We start from the raw sequence: 22,256 nt of genomic DNA on the forward strand, positions 1-22,256 counted from the left end.
AAAATGCACTTCTTGGAGGTCTTTAAGGTAACAGAAACTGTACAGTATCAGAAGTGAGAAATAAATGTTAACTACTATAAATGAGAAACTTAAGGAGAATTCCTTGTTTAAAAGCAAAACCTTAGTAATGTGCTTGTATTCTAAAGAAAGATACTCTTCTGTCCTTAAATCTTGTTTAGCAATGAAGCAGACTAACGTAAGCCACTGCAGGCATACTGCTTTTTGGTGTGGTAAAGCTGCTATTCAAGTGCTGCCTGACAATCCATGGGGGTTAATCACACACCAGTTTGTGTGGGTCCCCAGGGATCTCCAGAGGAACCCGGAGCTGCCAGGTTATAAAGCAATCTCACCCTCAGGAAGTGCTGCTCAGCAGCTTGGATAAATAGCAACTTAGGAGGAGGACAAACTGAGACTGAACTGAGACACTGCCGATCTTGTTTGTAATCCCAGTTACACCTCATGCTTGCAGTATAGCAGCCATGCACTACACTGATTTTGTTTCTTCTAGTTTCCTTAAAAATAAATAAGTAAAAAAAAAATCCATTCCTGGTATCTGTGTGTGGCGTATTTGTAAGATTATTTTCCCCTTGATATATTTTTAAAAAGTTAGGTTTAATATTTCCTTTTTAGATCTTCTAATGAATGGAAATTATTCTTGGACTTGAAAGGTATCCCAACCATGTAAAAGAAATGGGTCAGGAAAAAAATAAAATGGAAAGGCACAGAGAAAGCTCATCATTGAGAATGAAATAAGACTTGGACCACTTGTATATTTGAGGCTCGAGATGCATTTACATTTAGGTTACATCATTATTTTCTGATTAGGTGTAAGAAAACAAAAATCACAATGAGGGTAGTAAAACACTGGAACAAACTGTCCAGAAGGAAACTCCATAGAATCACAGACTGGTTTGGGTTGGAAAAGATCTTAAGATCATCCAGTTCCAATCCCCCTGCCATGAATAGGGACACCTCACACTAGACCATGTTGCCCAAAGCCCAGTCCAACCTGGCCTTGAACACTGCCAGGGATGAGGCAGCCACAGCTTCTCTGGGCAACCTGTGCCAGTGCCTCAGCACCCTCACAGGGAAGAGCTGCTTCCTTGTATCTAACCTGAACAACCCCTGTTTAAGTTTAAACCCATTACCCCTTGTCTCAGAACTTTTAATTGGACAGTGTCTAGAGCAACCCGCTCTAACCAGACCTGCCCTGAGCTGGCCGTTGGATCAGACAACCCAACCAAAGATCACTGAACCATCATACTTGTGTCTGTCTTACACTGTGAAGGGGTCATTAAGAGGAAACAAGATTATCAGTATTAACGCAGTCCAATCATAGAAAACTGCCTCAAAATGGCCCTGGAGTGAGAAGCAATCAGACCTATAGCTCTCAGTCTCAAGAATGAGTCTAGACAGCATGTAAACATGTCACCTCTCCACATCTCTGCTTCCTACTGCTTCAGAAGTGAGCAAGTACCACCAGGCACAAAGGCTCTGCTGCCAAGAAAAAGTCTGCAATAAACACTGCTGCCTACTCCTAGAGGTCTCACTGTCACAGCTGTTTTTGGCAAAGAAGATAGAAAAAAATCCATAGGCAGGAATGACTTTGAAAGGGAGAACGCTTAATGAAATTAGCACAGATAATTCAATGAAAGGGGAAGGTCAGAAAGAAGCATCATTATGAAAATTTAATTAATAAACAATTAAAGCAAAAGTATCTGTTTTCCAGGTTGTTTTTTTTTTCTTTATAAAAAGATATTAGCAGTGAGATATGAGAGGAAATGATATCTGCTACTAATTGGGTACATTGGAAGTACTGAGAGGGTTTGAGAATAGCTTGGAAGTATAAAAAAACTATTGGGCTGAGGCTCTCAAGATCTCATTACCAGTATCAAGGACCTTGCAAGGATGGTTCTGCTGGGCAAAAGTGTTTGAACCCTGCAGGGAGACAGGAATTCATCCCTGCTGACCTCCTGCTCTTCGAGTAAACCTACTCTGGATATAACTGGTGTTCCTAAGATCTTGCAGTCCTATAGCAGGAAACCCTGGACTAGGAGTTGACATGACAACAGGGCTGGACTCACCAGCTAGTCAGCAAAAAAAGGCCATTATCAAAAGGCTTCCTGCATCCTACGCACATTTTTCCAGAAGCAGGTTAAGTTACTACAGCACTACACCACTGATACAATTTGGCCTTCCTCAATGAAGGTCACACAAGTTTTTATATCTAATAAAATCGTCTAAACACCACTTTTTGAGTTGGATAAATGTTGCCATAACTACTACAAGGCATGAAATAGTGGCTGGCTGAAACCAGACATTGATATAGGAGGGTTCCAACCAATTTTCTGTATTATATGAAGGGATTTATACCCCTTTATACTGAGATTTTCCTGTGCCACATCGGACAGTAAAGCCCTTCAGATGCTTTACTACTTCAGAGAGGCATAAAAGGCTTTCTTGTAGGTGTGAAGCAAACTCACTGCCTCCATAAACTAAGAAAGATGTTTTGTTGAATACATAGGCTCCGAGTTCTGTTTTGATTAATGACTTTCACAGTGTGCTTTAACAGGGTTATAAAAAAATCCATAAAATTCCCCAAAATTAGAAATGGTAAATGATTGACTCTGCTCTATTCTTTGGGACCTTTAAACTAGTGATGGGCTTGGTCACTAAACTGCCTGCTGAATTTGCTCTCTCAGGCAAGCCCTTGATGCAACATAGCCTTTACTCAGAGACCCACATCCTTGGGAAGCCTATGCCCTCCATCAGAAATGCTCAAGTTTGATGGTGCTGAGATCTGACACCAACAAGGCAGCCTCCTTGTCTCCTGAATAATTTTGTATCTATGGACTGAACTTACATCCTTAATTATAAAAGCCTGAATACAGTACATTTTATTGTTATTATTTAAGAAGAAAACCAAAACAAGGCTCAGTACCTTACCACTCTTTTGGAGTAAACATGACCTTTTGATGCGTGGGCTGATACCCCTCCAATCACAGCACCTTCTTATTCCCACTTCATTTGTGTTCTGGTTTTCTACAACAATAAAATCACTTGGGCCAAAGTCTGCACCTTGGCTCTCTGTACATGGTTGTACATGAAAGGTGCTGGGCCTGATGGCCCGCAGGGGTTGCACGCAAGCAATTCTTACTGAACTCAGTGGGGACTAGCTTGGCTGGCTGCAGCTTGAGAAACAGTGGAAGTATGCCAGGGGAGAGCACAGGGGGCCCCCACGTAACGGAGCAAAGAGAGGGGATCTATCTTCCAGGGCAATTCCACCAAATCCCTAGACAGCACTATCCAAACAAACTTTCCAGAAGCATTTAACAGTCAAAAAGACTGATTTGTGAGTAAAACATGACACTGTAATCTCTTACTGTCAATAGTAGAAAGATTATCAATCACAAACCAATATTATCTAAGTTATACTGATCCATTAAAATAAATGATGTGACTTCAGCACCTGTTGTGCAGAATACTAACACCCAAAGTTCAAAGCAGCAAAACAATAGGTATCTGCTCATACATTTATCAAATGCTGAGTTAGATGAGAAAAATACAGCTACTACCCACACTACCAGACTTGAGGAACTTCCATTTCCTCAAGTGTGTAATATGCATTATGGTATCCTGAGTGATACCAAAGCTAAAGTGGAAAACACATTAGATGCACAGGAGTTCTGAATCTAAAGCAAGTACAACATGTCTGAGGACACTGCTGACATGACGGGAAGGGCAAAATGAACACTTATGTGAGCCTGTACTTTCAAACTTTGACACCTACAGTTAGACTCCCCCAGACCCAAACTGAAGATGTTCCATTTCCCACGGCACACTGCCATGTACAGAGTGGTCTGATGGCTTCTACTTAAACTACTCTATCCTCAGGAACAACTATATGATCAAGTGATTCCAGAAGTGCTGAAGGATGTAGACCCTACCTGGCACCTTGAGTGGGATTTGAAGAAGAGGGATGGTACAGACCAGATCAAAAATAATAGCTGACCACAAATTTTAATACTGGAGCATGGAGAGCCATGAGTTCCCAGCTCTTGACAGATGCAAGCAGGAACTGCTGAAAGGACCACATAGTATCTTTCCAGTCTCCTGGCACTGGAAGCATTACTAGCTACTTCCCCAATCCTTACCTGTTTCCTGTAAATGGTGTTAAGGAACAAGCTCCTGCTTGGAAAAAGTGAACTCTCTGTGAACTTTACCCTTACCTTAAGATCAAACAAGCCTGGAAGAAGGCCAGTGGCTCCCAAAAAGTCACAACAGAACTTCCTGTGCCTCCCAAATCTCCCAAGTGAGGAGATACAGTCAAATAAGGAGCTGAGCAGGTGTGTGCAAAAAAAAAAACCAAACCCAAAAACAACAATAAAGGGGATGAAGAAAACAACGTGATAAATGAAGAAGAACAGGAAAGGGCCCTTCTGCCTCCATCTGTGAGACGAGCCAAGCTGCAGAGAATTAACAAAGCTGGAACCAGTTGTGTCAGTCTTACGTTCAGCCAGCGAGGTGATGCCACAAATCTTATCCTATCCTACGTAGAGGCTCAGCCAGGCAAGAGTCAGGCTGTTGGGCTGCAAGGGAAGTTACTGCTGTCACTCGACCTGACAATGTCTGGGAAAGAAAGCAACAAGCAGATCCAGCGTGCCCACAGCTGGCTTAAAAATGAAAAATGGAAGAGAAATGAGAGGAAAAACCCTGGTTCCTTCATTACCACCTTTTCTGAGTCTCTTTCCAAGTTTGATAAAGATACAAGAGCCCTACACAAACCCCTCTCCACTTTCCAGCAGAAGAGCTTTCGGAAACTGTTCCTTAAAGAACAACAGGAGGAACATACCATACAGTAGGGCATGTTTAGTTTCTAGCTACAACTTTAAAACAGTTCCCAATAGGACTGCAAACAGACCAGTGGACTAACATTACTAGATGAGACACTCGGCAGGGAGTATGGATGCTGAAGTCTTATCTGCAGTTGTATCCATGCACTGGCAAGTCACTTTCTTCACTCTGTGCCTCTGTTTCCACCTTTCACCTTTTAAAATATCTTGTCTCTCAAAACTGAAGCCTCACTCTCAAACATTTGCACTGAACTGATACCTTCAAAAATCTGGCCTTAGCTTTTTAGGACAGAAGCTATCTTAGTAGTTCAGACAGAAAGGAAGATCTACTCTTCATGTGAGATACTAGGCACTACTGTAATGAAAAAAGAGGCAACTAATAAAGTTTGGAAGTTCCCAAACACGAGTAGATCTGTGTGTCCAAACCAGGGCCCAAACACCGCAAAGCTCAGGGTAATTAGCACTAAAACTTCATTTAAATGTTACCACAACTTCTTGACCATTGCTGTGGGAATGAGATGCTGGCCAGTCTCTGATGCACTGATACAACATCCATGCTTGCTTAGCGTTAAATAGCTGAGAAGAGACCATGTAAGCTGTGGTCTCTGTGACTGGGAACTATGGCTTAGTGAAGACAGACTTGCTCTGACTTCAGCATTCCTAAGATCAGGCATTATTTCGCATTTAAAGCTTTCCACTTCACCCTGAGAGAGCTTTCTGAAATTCCCATTACCAACCTGTCAGAGCTCCCACTTCAGTCTCAGCTTTGTGCAAGCAGAGATTTTTTGCAATTTCTTTAAGCATTGCCATGAAAAGCAGAGAGCAGATAGTGTGGGGACCAGCCAGGCTCTCCCAGTATGGTGTCACCAAGCATGCACCCTGCAACACAAACATCTTCTCCTCTGTGTGGGAAAGAATAAACAGCCCCCATCTCCGCAACACAAACAAAATATGTCCAAGTGTCAAACCAAATTGTGGAAAGGGAGAGGAAGATGGAGAACAATCTGATTCACAGATATGTCTACCACAGTACAAGCATGTAGGGAGCTGAGAAATAGCTGTCTAATGCCTTGTGTGGATTGACCTATGCTTCTGTTTAGGTTGCTGCTGACAATCCTGGCACAGAAAGACTTTGTAAGAGAAAAGCTAATGAAATGCAACAAATGCTAAATTAAAAGTCTGATTAAAGGATCCAAAGCAAAGGGTTCTTGAAGAACCTCAACAGCCCTGAACTGCAAAATGCCTTCATCCAGGCTCAGCCTGTGCTTCTCTTCCCAAAGCTAAGCCTGGCTCAAACATGAATATTGAACTACAATATTCTGCCAGGATTATTTCGTCTCCTGAGGAAAAGGAAAAGAAATTTTGCAACTGTGTGCAGTGTGGAAGATAAACAGAAAGCCCCAGTAAGACCACTGCATGTGCTAGGAGATGAAGAGAAAGAATCTCAAAGTACAGTATGTCTTCCTTGGGAGAAAGACAAGCAGTAGATGCATCTTTTGGAGCACAAGTCTCTCCTATGGGCTTCATATCTGTTTTTATTCTGACACCTTTAACCATTCTGCTGAACAGTTTTCACACTGTTGAAGATACTTCTGTGCTGCTTCCATTTTTACTATCTGGGGTCTCCTGAAGGTTGAAGTCATGCAGCATACCCTAATCTGCTCTAAGGTACAGCAGGATGGACTTCAACAGCCTTACCTCTGTTTTCTCCCCTCAAGTCTTCAAGTGCATGTGATTTGAGAGATACTGGGGTAACACAGAAGGAGACAGGAAATCATTTTAGTGGGCTGGACTCGTCAACAGCCTGTCCAGAAAAAAGAAAACTTTACAAATACTCCAGCTTTATTAAAGCTCTTGTTGATATGACTGTGCCTTATTTATTTGGGAACATTGGAGGCTACAACATCCTTCCATTATTCATACTTTGAAGCTGGCCTTTATATCAGCTTCCTAAAGCAATGCAGAAGATGGGTTTTCTAGAGAGCCCCAGATGAAAGGGCTTACTGCCTGTCAGTTTGAGGGATATTTCTGTACACAGTCCATAAACACACGCACATATGGCACATATTGACTGGAACATATGCCCTCTACCTGCAGATGTACCAGGATCTCTCAGACCTCTGACTTTAGTTGCATTCTTTCTTTACCATTATTTTCCTACTGGTCAATGGGAATAAAGAACTCTAATTTCTGCTCTCTGCAAGGCCCAGCATCCATCTTTGGTATCAATAACAACCACAGATTCACAGAATAGTTTTTGTTGGAAGGGACCTTAGAGATCATCCAGTTCCAACCCCCTGCCATGGGCAGGGACACCTTCCACTAGAGCAGGTTGCTCCAAGCCCCTGTGTCCAACCTGGCCTTGAACACTGCCAGCAACAAATATAACAAACAACTGCTGCATAAGTTTACAGGTAAATGTGCCACCCAGGAGACTGGTTACACTTGGAAAAGGTAAAACAATCTACATGAAGGCCAGTAGATTAGCAGGGTTCCCAGGTATTTGGCTAATTTTAGTGCAATTCTGAATCATGTCAAAACTTTTCTCAACGTTTTAAGGATATGCTACTTTGATACCATGCTTACAGGACAATGCTGTATCTCACCTCAGAGAAATGGTCTCTTGCACACTCTCTCTCTGGATTGGTATATAAGCCAAAAAAGTGTGCCAGAAAATGCAGCGAAGCAGAGCAAGTTTACTTTCCTGGAAAACCTATTAGAGGCTGGTTTGTTCACTGCAGTGCCCTCCAAGCCTTAACACAAAGTTTACATCCCCAGTGGCAGGTAGGCTCCCTTCCCTCCTTCCTCTCCCAAACCACAACCATTTAATGGTCACAGTGGATGGTTACTGTTTACCACTGGCTATCATAAAACCATAAATTGCAGAAATACACAATTGGCCATAGTGCAACATTGCCTCTGCAGCTGTTAAGGCTTTTTTTTGCTGGGTACTAATAGGAGGTGAGTACTATTCTGTAAAATTTGGAAGCAATTCCCTCACTGCCTCACACCAATTACATTATCTGTCTGGCAACATTATGTTCTAAGTTTGTGATATGCAAAGTGGAAAGGTATGCACCACTCTGGGAAAAGTATTAGTCCTTTGCAAGGGGAAAAAGTAGATCACTAAAAGAAACATAAATTCTGTGGTATCTGAAAATGCTATATGGGTATGGGTTAGGGAATGAACTTCGTTTTCAAAAGCAATGGGGCTCTCTAGACAGCCTTAGGCTATCAGCATATTCAAAAGCCACATATATATTGCCCAAATACCCCCAAAAGAAAGAAGCATGTTTCAAAAAGAGAAAACTGGTTTGCACTGTCACTGACCTACCACACAAAAAGCATTTTCTTTAACCTACTGAGATTTTAAATATATCTGAAAAAGTAACTCTTAATGACTCAGACTGGTCAATCCACAGAGAATACTGTGAAGTACAGCTTAAACAATAGAAAAGCATCTGAAATTGCACAATTTGAGTTTTATAAAGGTACAAGAAGTGCAGTTAACACAAAAAAAATGGTTTCAATTTCTTGTCATGTTTTCCTTTGTGTGCTCCACTCCTGATGCACTTGTACAAATCTCTCACAATATTGCCAATTTCCTCTGCCCAAAACAGCAGCATGTGCAGAATTTCTGTCTCCAGGTTGACATTTTTTTGCCAGTAATTATCATTACAACTACATCCAACAGATGATTTTTGTTGTGATAATCTGCCACCATGAAGAAAACTTCCAGTCACTTTTCCCTTTACTTACTTCAGTTCCAGGTCCCAGACTATTGCATGCAAATTACTATCTACAGGGATTAGATATCAGTATTCCGTTAAGTACCTAAGTGGTGGGTTTATGTATAATGACTACAGGTTACACAGTTATTGTCATACTTCATTTGCTTGTTAATTCTCAAAAATGCAGGAAAGAAAAGATAACTAATTGGGGAACATTAAGCCTTTTGAACAAAATACTCCCAAACACATTATATATGCCTCCAGATGAAAAATACAGAAAATAAGTAATAACTTTATTTACTTGACTGTGGCAAGGGGTTGGAACTAGATGATGTATTTCTGCCCCAAAACCAGGATAACTAAACCCAATGTTCTTATATATTAAACAATTTCCCATAAATGTATTTAAAAAAAAAAAAGAAAAGAAAGATATAAGCATCTTTCTGTCCTATAGACATTTCAGCAGCTCCCTTAATTCTTTAGAACAACATTCACAATTTAACTCAGTGCTAGGAATGATAGACCATCGGCAATGCTTCAGACTGCAAAGAGATAACCTGTTTCTAGGACTGAGTATCTGTAAAATGTCTGCAGGTAGCATCTTTGCTGGTACCAGATACTTGAGGTCAAAGGCATAGATTAATCAAATCAAGTGTAACTCAGACCCTTTCCAAATCCTTTAGAATTTGGGTTATATTAAAGATTCTGTTCATTGCTCTCAACTTCAGGCAGTTCAGATATACCAGTTCAGACCTGCAGCCTGCCTTGCGTTTACAAAACTGCTGAATTTTGCCCAGCAGGCTAAGGTAGATCATTAGAAACATTCAGTACAGCTGAAGAACTGAAACTGTTCTATACCAGGCTTCTCTGTGCTTAACTCCTCCCTAAGGACACATGTAGCTCTTTCACCACAGACGTTTCGCTGTAGGTCTCAGCCCAGTCTTTTAGTACCCAATTTCTGTTCTCTAAGATGACCGGGAATTCCATTCACACTAACACATGGTAACTCTCTGAAAAGAGGAAGGACTTGAATGGTCATGTTCTCTGTGGTCCAGGACGTGAGACAGCCCAGCCTGGAAATACTAAATTGCTGTACAAGGTACGTGGTACTTTGCAGAAGCAAATTCAGTGTTTCTGTATTTTGATTGCTAAGGGGGTGGAAAAGAGTTAACACTGCATTGCATCAGCTGCCTTGGGTAATATAAGAATGTAATGAGGAAGAATTAATTTGAAAACAGTGTACCTTGCTGCAACAATGTATTGTTAAACTTTTATCAGTCTACATGATGATTAGAACTTGACCCTTTTTACCTCTGAATCCACCCAAATCTGGTGGAAGTCAGATACACCATGAAGTTTTCCCATTAAAAATCAGTGTGAAACTTCCTGAGATTATGCCCAGGTTCCTCTTTTCCTTAATACCATACTAAAGTTAATGCAGGTGATCACTAAAGATATAGTTCAAATAACAGCAAATGGATTAAAACACTTATTCATAACTGTGTTAAGAAAATGTAAATAAGTCAACATCCACAAAATTTATTTGCTTGCAGAAACCAGAGTTTTCTACTCCATAAAATGTTTCAGTTCCTCTCAATACACTCAGATTTTGGTAACATTTTTGGCCTCTCCTAAGGGACATACAGGGCATAAAACCATAAGAACTTAAGCAGTCCAATTATCTTTGTGAAGTGACTGAATTATACCACAGCAGGAACTTACGTTCCACAAAGTATGAGCTGGCATCAATCTTCCAGATAATCTGACCACGGTGAGAGCCATTGACACCACGGTTCTTGTAGTCCAAAAAGTTTTCGGACAAGACCTCATCTGTAAACAAAGAAAACAGTCTCATCAAGCACCCGTTACGACAACATCTATAATAGCAGAGAATCAGGCTAAAAATAAGCCTTTGGCTTGACAGAGCATACTAGAGCTGCTAGATAGCTTGGCACCACATGTGGAGAGATTAGCTTTTTCACTCCTTTATATCTTTACAAAGTGCAGCTCTTCTTAAAAGTCACAGCTTTTTCTGAAATGAAACATTAAAAAAATACATCACTACAAAACTCTCAAAACATCTATCTGGGCATGGATGAACCTCTGCCTAATTAAACATAATTATCTAGCTGTAAGAGAGAGAATGGGAGCAAAAACTATCTCCCCCCCCAACCTTTGCACCGACTCTTCCCTTGTAAAAACCCCACAGAAAACAGATGTAGGCATCTGTACTATATTCACTCATATCTCAAGGGATGAGGTTACTTCTTGCAGTGTACAGCGGAGGATACTCATATCCTACCCACTGCATGCCTTCAGCTCTTGGCCTCCAAAACCAAACGACTGACAGCAAAATGCTGTCCCCTCGCAGCATGTCGAGACACCCCGCAGCTGCCAGACTACCGAACCGACCTTCAGAGTGAGGGAGTCATCTACAGAAGTGAATAATCTCTACAAAATCCTTCCAAACCAAGGCTGAGGAAGCACGTGCCCTGCAAGCCCTTTTCAGACCAATCCGCAAGCCCTACATGGTGTAGACATGAGCAAACACATCTTCCCCTTCCCAGGCCACGGAGGGGATTCTTTATCCAACAGCTTAAAAACCAGCCAGTGAGACCGCGCTGCAGCCCCAGCGCCCTGCTTGCTGAGCACTGGGGCCTTCAAGCAAACAGAAATGCACATATTGCCACCATACCAGGCCAGCAGTTGGGTTTGATCATCACTAAATACAAAGCAAAGCCAGAATAGACGTGAGGAGACATTTACAGCCTGTCAGAAGGGAGCAGGGCTCACAGCAGCGGCCCGTGGGAGCCCAAAATGGTGGCAAACTGAAGGGCTGAGGCAGTGACCCTCACACTGCTCCGGCTCCAGGGCACGAAATGGATTTCGCACCAAAGGGCTGTGGCCTCTACCTGTGGAGACCAACCTCCTGGATTCCCTCCTCTCAGCAATGAGGACTTTTAATTTTAACAGAGATTTGTACAAGTGCTCTTTAACCAGCTCAACCTTGCTACGGAAACAACCCTGGGTGGGTGGGTGCTGAGGCTCGGTTCTGAAGGTGATTACATCAATTATTAGTTGCCCTAAAAGCTGAGGAAAAATGCGAACCGCTCAATCTGAGATGAAAATATGTTAAATGTAAACACTACGAAGCACTCACTCGCTTTGTTATCACATAGGTCAACGAGAAGACAAAGATGAAGCCATGGAACAAAGGACACTGTGCCTGAGGACTGCAAAGAGGAACAGGCAGCCCAATGAACAAAGCCAAGAAACTCAAAGACGCATAATATTAAATATATATAAACACACACAGATGTTAAACAAAGCAGACTTCTAAATCGAAGGAAACTACTCTTTCACTGAATGAGTAAAGCAGTAAGCAGATGCCAATGTTGTCCTGTTGGTTTTACACAGCTGTGCTCCCAAAGGAGCAAGGCAAGTGGGCTCCCAACACTGAACTCTTCAGTGCCACACTCTTGAGGGATTTACAACAGAAATCCTGTTAAAGATGTCATTAATGATTGCAGTGGATAATTATAAATGGCAATGCTATCTACAATACTACAATATGTTTTCCCTTTGCTGACTTCCTAGTTGTCAGTAATTATTTCACCAGCTGTTTCATAGAATAGAATAGAATCATAGAATCAACTAGGTTGGAAAAGACCTCCAAGATCATTGAATCCAACCGTTACCCCAGGACTGCCAAGCCCACCACTAAACCATGTCACCAAGAGCAAACTGATCTCCCCTCAACATCTCCACTCACAGTCACCCCTCATCTACCCCCCACAGTGGCCTACTCTGCACAGCTGCCACCCCTACCCCTCACAGCCACCCCTCAACATCTCCCCTCACCCCTCATGGCCAACCTCCTCTCCCCTCATGACTGCCCCTCTCGAACTCCTCTCTCACCTGCCCCTCAAGTGGAATTCTTTCAGCACATTCACATAGTACATCTCTGGTAACCTTTCAACGGTAAAATCCGCTGCTATGATTTCTGTTCCTCCTCTGTAAGTTGTGTCTGGCTGTGTCTTCTTGTAAATGACGAATTATATATATATAAAAGGGCAGATAAGTATACATCATTGCTCTCAGAGCTTTGGCTCACTAATGACTACCTTTAGTAAAGGACCATCCTGGATATAGATTATCCAGAATTACCCACATCAATCTGTGGAAGTAGGAACACATATATAAACACACCAGGAGATTTAAATCTATGAGCTGTCTCTTTTGCCTTAGCAGGGAAAACCCTTTATACTTAAATGTGAGCATATACTGCAACAATGCACTGAGCTGGAGCCTGGGAACCCTGCCCGGCCCCTCATCCTCAGAGAGGACATCCCTCAGTTCAGGCATGCTGCTGCTCTGGTTTTATCACCAGTGAAGTTTATTTGTCCTATTTAGTCTCTGTAAGCTGCTGGAGATGCTCCAGTGCCTGCCATGTTATTAAGATGTATGGGTAATTACTGTTCCTCAAGATATATTGTTAATAAAGTAACACGCTTAAGGTGGCTTCACTGAGGTAGACTAGATAGCCTTGCTTAAGAAATCACAACATTTTAGGTCAGAGCTTAGTGGCACAGAGGATTCCATAATCCGATTTAGAACGCTGTGTTCATAGGTAGTATCTGTGGGTCCAGCTGGCACTTCCACTGCATCAGCTGTTGCCTGCTTCCCACAGCTGGCACAAAGGCAGCATGAACTCTGCATCATGCAATCTCTCCATCTGACAGTGATGTCAATATATGCCCATACCCAAACCAAATCACGTCCCTATTGCAAGCTGAGCCAGCGGGGATGGCTGCAGGAAGCCCCTTCCTACTTTTTGTTGGTAACATGCAGGAAACCTGGAAAACCAGGCTGAGAAAAAGGACCACTCTCCATCTGCATGCCCAAGGTAGAAGACTCCAGAAGGGAAGGGGTAAGCAAGCTGCTCTATGGTTACTGAGAAGGTTAGCTGGCAGGCAAGACCATGGGAGAGCTGGAATAAGCTGCTCCCACTGAGTAGCACCTGTACACGGAGGTGAGAGATGGGGTATGCAGGAAGGACAGAGTCCAGAGCAAAAGGTCAGGTCACAAAGCACATCAGGGAAGGGATGCACACACATGGAGCTAGTCATGTGCACACAGTTTATGGAGAGCAGCCACTGATGAAATACAGGCTCAAGCAGTAGAAAGGATATTTTAATAGGAGTTCATGGAGCTCTGCAATATGCAGCTCACCCCAAGTAGGAGCAGCGGAGCCTTTAAGTATAAAAACATCTTTGTAAATAAAACCTATTTACAAATGTCATTATTTAGAAACCCAGTATGTAGATCCTTTCCATAGCCAGATGTAAGCCCTGTCAGTCTTTTCTGAGAAGCTAGGTACTTCCCTCTTTCCAAAGAACTAAAACTTAGTTTTAGAACAGTAGAAATTTACATTAGTTGGGATTTTTAAGCCAGAAGAATTTTAGCTCTAGAAAAACACATGCAGGTCCAAAAGGGAAGTCTTTCTCTTCCAGTTTTTGAAGGTATGTGTTTTTGGAAAGTGAAAGATAAGAAATATCCCTTGGCATGTTAGAGATAGCAGTAGTTCAAATTCGTCAGTAGCTTGGAATGTGTGAATGTGCCTGATCAACCTGTTTTAGTTGGCAGGTGATTCTATTCCAGGCATGCTATTCCCTGAACATGGACATGATGCATGTAGCACACTGACAAAGAAAATTGTGCATGTGAAATACAAAGCTTTTCAGCATACTACATACATGTGCGTATGTCTGTACATATATTTATCAGCATTCATGCCGTATGTAAATGAATGGACAATATGGTATGTTGAAGAGAATGAGTATGTGCAAATGAAAAGAGACATTATTTCATGTTTCTACTGAGAATCCCTATAACAAAGGAACTGACCTTAAAAACATGTTGCATCTTAATTCCCAAAGGTAAGTGGTGAAATGCTTCATTTCACCTCCACATAAAAGGAAGAACAGAGTTAATGCTGCTCCCTTTCATGTATTTCAGCCAGCAGCTAATGGCTTTTGACATTTTTCCAATGAAGCATTGTAATGCATCTTCCTCCCTCTATTTTTGAAATGAGATTAACCTTTAAACTAGCTCCTGCATAGCTGGCAATCCATTGCATAGCCTGGGTTTGGTCCTGCTTGACCAAAAAGCAAACACTTTGTGATAGCTCTCAAATCTGTGGCTTCATTTCCCTGGATGGCAAGAAACTAACTAATTAAGCAAAGTATCAAATGAGGGAGTATTCGGAATGTGCTGCCCTTTGAACATCATCAGCTGGTCCTGGAGCTGGAGACAGGGATGCTGAGGGCATCTAAGTCAGGGAGCCAGCAGACACTGCTCTCTGCTTCCCCTGTTCTGGGGCACACAGAGGTGCCAGCTGCCTCTTGCCAGTGAGAGGGAAGGCAGCTGCAGACCTGCAATGCTGTGCTGGGCCAGGAGCAGGAGCCGTGAGGCCTCCTGCATCCAGCACAGTCTCTAGAGGAAACCTCAGGGGAGAAGGTGATGCACGACCAGGCGCCAGGAAGCTGGGGCCTGAGCAGCAGCCAGAGGCATGCTAGAGCCAAACATTAACAAGGGCTTTGGGAACCAGCAGCAATTCCGACAGACTGCTTGTCCTCACCAAACCAGATACCTCCAAGCATAGCCTTTTACTGCTAAAAATATTCTGTGCTATCAATTCCATGCTGAGCAATCCCAATATACTTCACAAGAACTATATATAGAGAGAGATAAAGAACCACGACCACCAAAGAAAGTTATCTTTCAGATGAAGGACAATGACCAATTGACAAAAAACACACTGTTCTTCAGAGGAAATAGGGAAATGCTGATAAAGGCCAACTCTCAAAAAGATCTGTAAAAACCATAATGGGCACTTCAAGTGCTGTCAGCAGCCTACACTAAGCAGACAGGACCTCGGTATTTGAAAACTTGCCTGAAATTCCCACAGAGAAGTAAACAAATAGTCAATTAGATCTTCCTCAGAAGGACCGATGGTGTTCCAAGTACAAATAGCTGAGCGACCCTTTTGGTCAGTTTGGTTTTACTTAAAGAGGCAGAAATGGAAAACCTACTCCCCTTTCTCAAACAGTAACTTGCTGATACACATGAACAGCCTGTCTTTCCAACTTCTCCAAGAATAACAACTACAAAATTGAGAACAACCTGGGCTACCTTCAAAGAAGCAAGTAATTAACATGAAACAGGAGCACAATGTCACATAGGCGTCTGAACTTGGAACACTATTCCAGCCTCTCATCCATCACTAATTTGATTTAGCACCCCATATTACAACACTTGCTTTCTATAACCTTAATGCAATTATGCTGTAAAAATAGAAGCTACATTTTACGTCTTGATCCCTTATGAATAAGAAATGTTGTACTCCTGAAATTACAGAAGGACATATAGTCTTCAGCTGAACAAATCTGCTTTAGCTTGAAATTTAAAAGTGCTTTTGGCCAATACGTCCTTACTGTTATGACATATGAAGACAGTTAGCAGAATGCTTTTAAAACTCATTTTCTGTACAAAGAGGCTGAGCTCTGGTTGATCTGTTTTGCAATTTGCATGGAAAGCTACAGGAAACCTACATTATGAAGCACAGAATATCAATAACATAAAATTACGCTAGATAATACAAGTATAAGCCATGCATAAGCTTCCTATTTCTAATGTTTCTTCTCTTACCACCCAATTTATCACTTGAAGCACAGAAAATGATGACAGCAGCCCTTAAAATTCATAAGCGCAGTTTGCAATGAGCTGTATCAGGCCATGCCAGGGTTTCCTTTTGCAACAACTTAGCATTACAAAACCTAGCCTTTGGAAACCCTGCTTCCAAAGAGTTGTGCAAGTGCTCATCGTTTTGCAGGAGAGGAGCTATTAATGAGAACTGTGTGCAGAGATGAACATACTGATTTCTTATTTACACACATACAACAGTAAATAAATAAATATCACAAATAATGGCTCTCAATATGGGAGACAATAGGAATGTTTCCACTGACTTTAGCAGCTACAGATCCAGCTCTAACGTGGATCAAAACTTCACTGTTAATTCATTTGCCAGTTTCTGCTGCAGGCAATGAATATACTGCAGTTAGCATCACTCCTTCTACAGTTTCCTAGGGAGAAGAGTTCTGGAAAACAAGGGCCAAATCCATCCCTGGTACTGAAAGCTCAGTCCTTGATCTAAGAGCTCTGCAGGTGCTCTGTTTCAAGCACATGAAAGGTTCCATGTTAATGCCATAAAAATTAATCCCCTACCCAGCTAAAGAAAAGTAAACTGGGAGGGAGAGAACGTGAACAATGAGTGGAGAATAGCAGTGAGAGGAAGACATGGCAAGAGAAAGACCAAAAGCAAGTAGGGAGATAAAAGAGCATAGAGGGAGAGAAAAGAGCACAAACTGTCATAAAACAGGGATACAGTTGGCAAAGTTGCAACAATACTTGGCCACTGAGGGCAGAAGATGATGTCCTAAGTAAATCTGTTCCAGGCACACGGAAAGGCAGGCATGGTGGGTTTAAAACCTGAACCACCTCATCAGAAAGAATTACACATATACCCCAAAGGATACCTGCTCTCCACTCCCAAAAATCAAGGAGTTAAAACGTTCAGCAAAACACTTTTACCTTTGAACATGCAGCTCACTTTCAGAGCCATATATAACATTACTCTTCAGCACTTCAGCATTCTCCAAATTACTGCTCGGAGATACCATTCTGATCTTTCATGACACCAATACCAATTAGGAAAGCAAAGAAGACTGCAAATTACAGAGACCCAATTAGGCTAATATGAGTATGGGTTTTCAGAAGGCTCTGGATGAACTGTGGATCCAGTCCTCCCTCATTGCCTGATCCTCCTTTCACTTGAACTAACCGCACTGAGAACCTGCACTCTGTCACTTGAAGGCCTTCTCTCTCCTCCCCTGCAACTACGGATCCCCTGTCTAATATCAGAGCTGGTGGCAATGGGTCCTATTCTTCTATGGTATCGCTAAAGTGTTTGGGATTTGTCCTCCAGCACAACCCATCACTCACCTATTGCTCTCCATTAACCACAAATCTGCTGAAAAGGCAGAACAAATGAGGAGAGCAAATTGTTGAGCTGGGGCTCAGCAACAACAGCTTGTGTGGAGGCTAAAAGACCCACAGCAGATGTTAGGTTGCAGTGGGATAGGTGTCCATTTAATAATACTGGTGTCATTTGGTTCTGCATACACTTAAAAGTGTGATATTATCTACATAACTCCAATTTCTACTTCAGCTATGCCTGTCCCAGCTAGTTCTTGCTTTAAAGCTCCTGCACTTCCAGATTTATTCTCACCACCGTGGCACATGGACCACATCTGGGTTTTAGTACAGCACAGCTATACTTCAACTACGTATTTCACAAACCTCTCCACAATTAATGACATCCAGCTCACATGCAGAACTGAAATGGGAGGGAGGAATCCAAACAAAGATGATCAAGACTGCCTCAAGCCATACTGAAAAACCAAAGATACATAACGTGCGGTAAGGTACAACATGGAAGAGTTTTGTTTGCTTGGTTTTAACATAACAACAGTTCCAGAGTTCTTGCAGTCAATGGAAGCTTCCCCATTGATTGCAGCACAATTTGGAACATGAGGAGAAAACAGTGCATGCATGAAATCTGCTAGAAGATAAGAGATGCTGCAGGCCCAAGGCAGTATAAAGACATGATATAAAGGGACACAGGAAGATCTGAGATGTGAACTAGGATGACACTTGTCCAGGTTAACAATGCCCATTAAATAGGGGAGAAATAATTTGGAGTATTTGAAAAATGGGCTTATAGCAATGTAGAAAGACCTAAGAGCAGACAGGAGTTTGTGATCTGATACAGCAGCAAACAAACAAACAAACAAACACAACTCAGATACGTGCACTGAAGCATCACAGTGCAAAGAATCTCCTGAGAATCTGAAGTGGTTTTATCTGAAAGATGGTATTCAATTATAAGCTTCTTACAAACTGGAAGATTGTCAGTGAAGAAAAAAATACCTTTAGGGGTGGAGAGATCAATTGATGAGAAAGATTACAAAAGCTAAATGCACACACAGCCATTACAGTAGTTGTGAAGGGCAGCATGGGAATATTCAGATGTTATGAACAGCGTGTTACAAACACTAAGGAGTGGGAATGATTTAGTTTGGTTTAGAAAACTCTAAGAGAAGAAAAACATACGCTGAACCTTCAAAATCCACATGGGTAGCTTGACAACCTCTACAGAACTAATTCGCCTGCTATAAGCCTTATCCTGCTAAGAATTTTGTGCTGACCACTGTTGGTGTCATGATTGATTCTACCAGTCAATGGACTGAATGTGCTGCATGGATTATGCTGCTTTGGCAGGATTGAGGCCAAAACCCCACGTTTGGTGCACCAATATCCCCCACTGGCTGATTTCTTCTGAAATGCTTCAGTGAGTTATCATTACTGGCTTCCTTATCAGCCTGGGCTATATAGCAACATGGGCCCAGAACAGCACAGAGGCAGTTTTATCCACGGGCATAAAGACCCTGGAAATCACTGAGAAAGACAAGGCAGCTGTATTCCCTGTCCACCTTATCTCCCTCTCCTCATATTCAGTATGACAGTTGAAGTGTAAACTCTTTTCCACCTGTTCACTTAGAAAGAAGTTCATAATACCATAGCTGTTATTTTATGGATATTCTAAATGAAAACAGGAATCTTTTGGCACACGGTAAACACCTCTAGGACATAGTAAAGGTATTAAAGGAAAAGAATTGGTAACCTACAGGCTTCTTTATCATGACTGCCCCAAAAGACCATAAAGCACACCACCACTGTACTAACTGTGTAAGCTTTTTGGTGCACTGCTACTAACAACATCAACATCACAAAAATGACAGAGATGAACCTTGGAAGCACTCAAAGGGAGAAGCCAGACATACTGGGAGTATTCAGAGACCCCGGCACTGAAGTGCTGGCTGTTTCTGCTTGTAAAGGGGTTAAACAGGCAAAAGCTAATTGTGTTCAAGTCTCACTTGGTTGGTCTGAGAACAGCATATCCTGGTTTCGCCTGGCTTAAGTGGTCCACAAGTTACAGAACTGGGAAAGGCAAAAAGTGACCCAGCCTGATAAACAGAAGCCATTCTCGCTGGATCTACGAGCAGTCAGGTGAAGGCAAGCCATGCTGGAATAAAGAACTGATATCACTGCACCAATATATCTGCCAAGTCCTATGATATCTAATACCCTCACCATTCAGCATTTGTGCAGGCTTTCTACTGCCTTTTTTTAAAACAGGTTTGCTCCTCTGACACCTTTTGTTCCTGAAATAAATGGTGCTATGCTTAGTGCAAGCTGTCTGGCCATTGGGCACATCTGTTGATGTATTACAAAGAGAGCAGAATTGCAGGTGTTCAACAAAACTTAACTTGCTGAGGCAATCACAGCCAGACACAGCTGCTGTCCCCAGCCTGCGTCCAGCTCTGGGCCCCTCAACACAAGAGGGATGTGGAACTGCTCAAGCGAATCCCGAGGAGACCACAGAGATGCTGCGAGGGCTGGAGCAGCTCTGGAGCAGCCTGAAGAAGAGAAGGCTCCTGAAGGGGACACCTTAGAGCAGCTCCAGTGCCTAAAGGGGCTACAAGAAACCTGGAGAGGGGCTTTGAACAAGGGTCTGTAGTGACAGGACAAGGGGGAATGGCTTTAACCTGACAGAGGGGAGATTGAGATAAGCTCTGAGGCAGAAGTTCTTCCCTGTGAGGGTGCTGAGGCGCTGGCACAGGGTGCCCAGAGAAGCTGTGGCTGCCCCATCCGCAGTGGACACACGGGGGTTTGGACCCCCCTGCCGTAGTGGAAGGTGACCCTGCCCGTGGCAGGGGGTTAGAACTGAATGAGCTTTAAGGTCCGTTCCAACACAAACCAGCCTGTGATTCTATGACCCACTAAGGGGAAGTCCTAAGACAAGAGTGAGGTTCTCTCCCAAGGGCCATAAAAGGCCTGGGAAGATGGGTAACCAGGACATGACAACCCAAACATCAACAGAATGCAGTCTAAGCAGGCACACTATGCAGTGTTTTGTTTTACAGATGGCTGTGTTTGAAGCAGGGAGATGGAACAACCAGTCAAAGACAGAAAGAGAGCCACAACTCCTAGCCTTATATGCGCATTTCTAACATTTTCCATCTCTGCTGGCAACATGTGACACTTCCTGCTTGTATACATTGGATGTTCGGTAAAATAGCTGTACAAAGAAGTCCTGATCCAAATCTGACAGCAGGAAAAATTTAGCTCTTTCCACTTGCCACAGTGGGACATGCAGTAAGGCCCCTCTAAGCCTAAAATCAACCTGGAAAGCATTTAAATAAGTGTTTAAATGTCTATTAACCAACAGCTTTAAAAAAAAGCTTGGTCAGATTATGGTAAATTGCCTTTTGGGAAGAGAAATAACATCAAAAGCTGAAACAGAGAAGGAAAACGTCATTTTAAAGCTAAACCTCGGTCACTAATTAGATCAGGACGTTCCAACTGATATAAATTTGAGAGGAACTACTCTGTCAAAAGCCAGATACGGACAGGAAATCAGACTCTACAAGATCTGTGTAGGAAGAAACGTTTAATAAACAGCCTTTAATAATGTTTTGTTTCCCATAAGGAAATGCTGAAAGAAAAAAGCCTACTGCATGTGGTTAAGAAGAATATAATGTTAGCCCTGATAAATTACCAGCATCAGCATGCACAGACACTGGAGCAAACAATCCTTTCAAAAGTCTGGTTTAAATATTTCTCATTAGCTACTCTACATCAGATATGGAGATGATGACAGAAGGGAAATCCAGTAGCAGCTAAAATGCTGCTGCAGTAAGATAGCTCTTTATCTACAGGCAGCTGCCAGCAGTCCATATCAATCTGTCTTCATACTGTAGCGAATAGTAAATGAGGTAACAGGGAAGGAGAAAACTTTGAGATAAATAACTGCAGATATTCCATCTGTCTCACAATGGCCACTAAACAAGAGTCCTATTTTTTAAAAACAAAACAACCAAACATGGTGTCTTCATTATTCATAACTGTTTTGGTTCTGTGCTTCTCTCCCCGCCTCAGTGTACATTTTCTTTACACATAGCTTTTTTGCCAAGAAAACTCCAGAGATTTTTAAACAGCAACAGAGATGTGTTATGTTCACATTCCTCAGAGAGCTCTTTTTGAGTGCTTACGTGTATTTTTGGTTGTGGATGTGTTTCTGAAAGACTTCTGGTGTTCACAATACTACAGTTTTCTTGAGGGGAGGCACATGCACATCTCAGGTGAGCTCTTACAGAATTTAGAGGTTCCTCTGCATAGCTCAGAGCTGATACATGATATATATAAGGGGAAGTTAGAACATCTCTAGAGTTCAAGCTTAGCAGGAACATTCCCACTTCTGAAGGCACAATATGTCTTAGACACCCCGAAAGGCTTGTTCTCCCAATTCCCATTCTTTCTGCCGTCTTAACATGGCTAATCTTAAAATGCACTGAAGTAATCACAGAACCAGCTAGGTTGGAAAAGACCTCCAAGATCATCGAATCCAACCGTTACCCCAGGACTGCCAAGCCCACCACTAAACCATGTCACCAAGAGACAACTGATCTCCCCTCAACATCTCCAC

The 22,256-nt window shown here is 42.4% G+C and overlaps 1 protein-coding gene across 1 annotated transcript in view; it reads right to left on the bottom strand.

The window, feature by feature from the left end:
* HECW1 (HECT, C2 and WW domain containing E3 ubiquitin protein ligase 1) overlaps positions 1 to 22,256 on the bottom strand; it is a 164,978-nt gene that overhangs the window by 138,236 nt on the left and 4,486 nt on the right. The window contains exon 2 of the mRNA XM_010015131.1: positions 10,307 to 10,414. Within this exon, the coding sequence (XP_010013433.1) occupies positions 10,307 to 10,414 (108 nt within the window). The remainder of the gene's footprint in view (positions 1 to 10,306; positions 10,415 to 22,256) is intronic.

The sequence above is a fragment of the Nestor notabilis genome, unplaced genomic scaffold, assembly GCF_000696875.1.
Source record: "Nestor notabilis isolate BGI_N333 unplaced genomic scaffold, ASM69687v1 scaffold6995, whole genome shotgun sequence".
Classification (NCBI taxonomy): Eukaryota; Metazoa; Chordata; class Aves; order Psittaciformes; family Psittacidae; genus Nestor; species Nestor notabilis.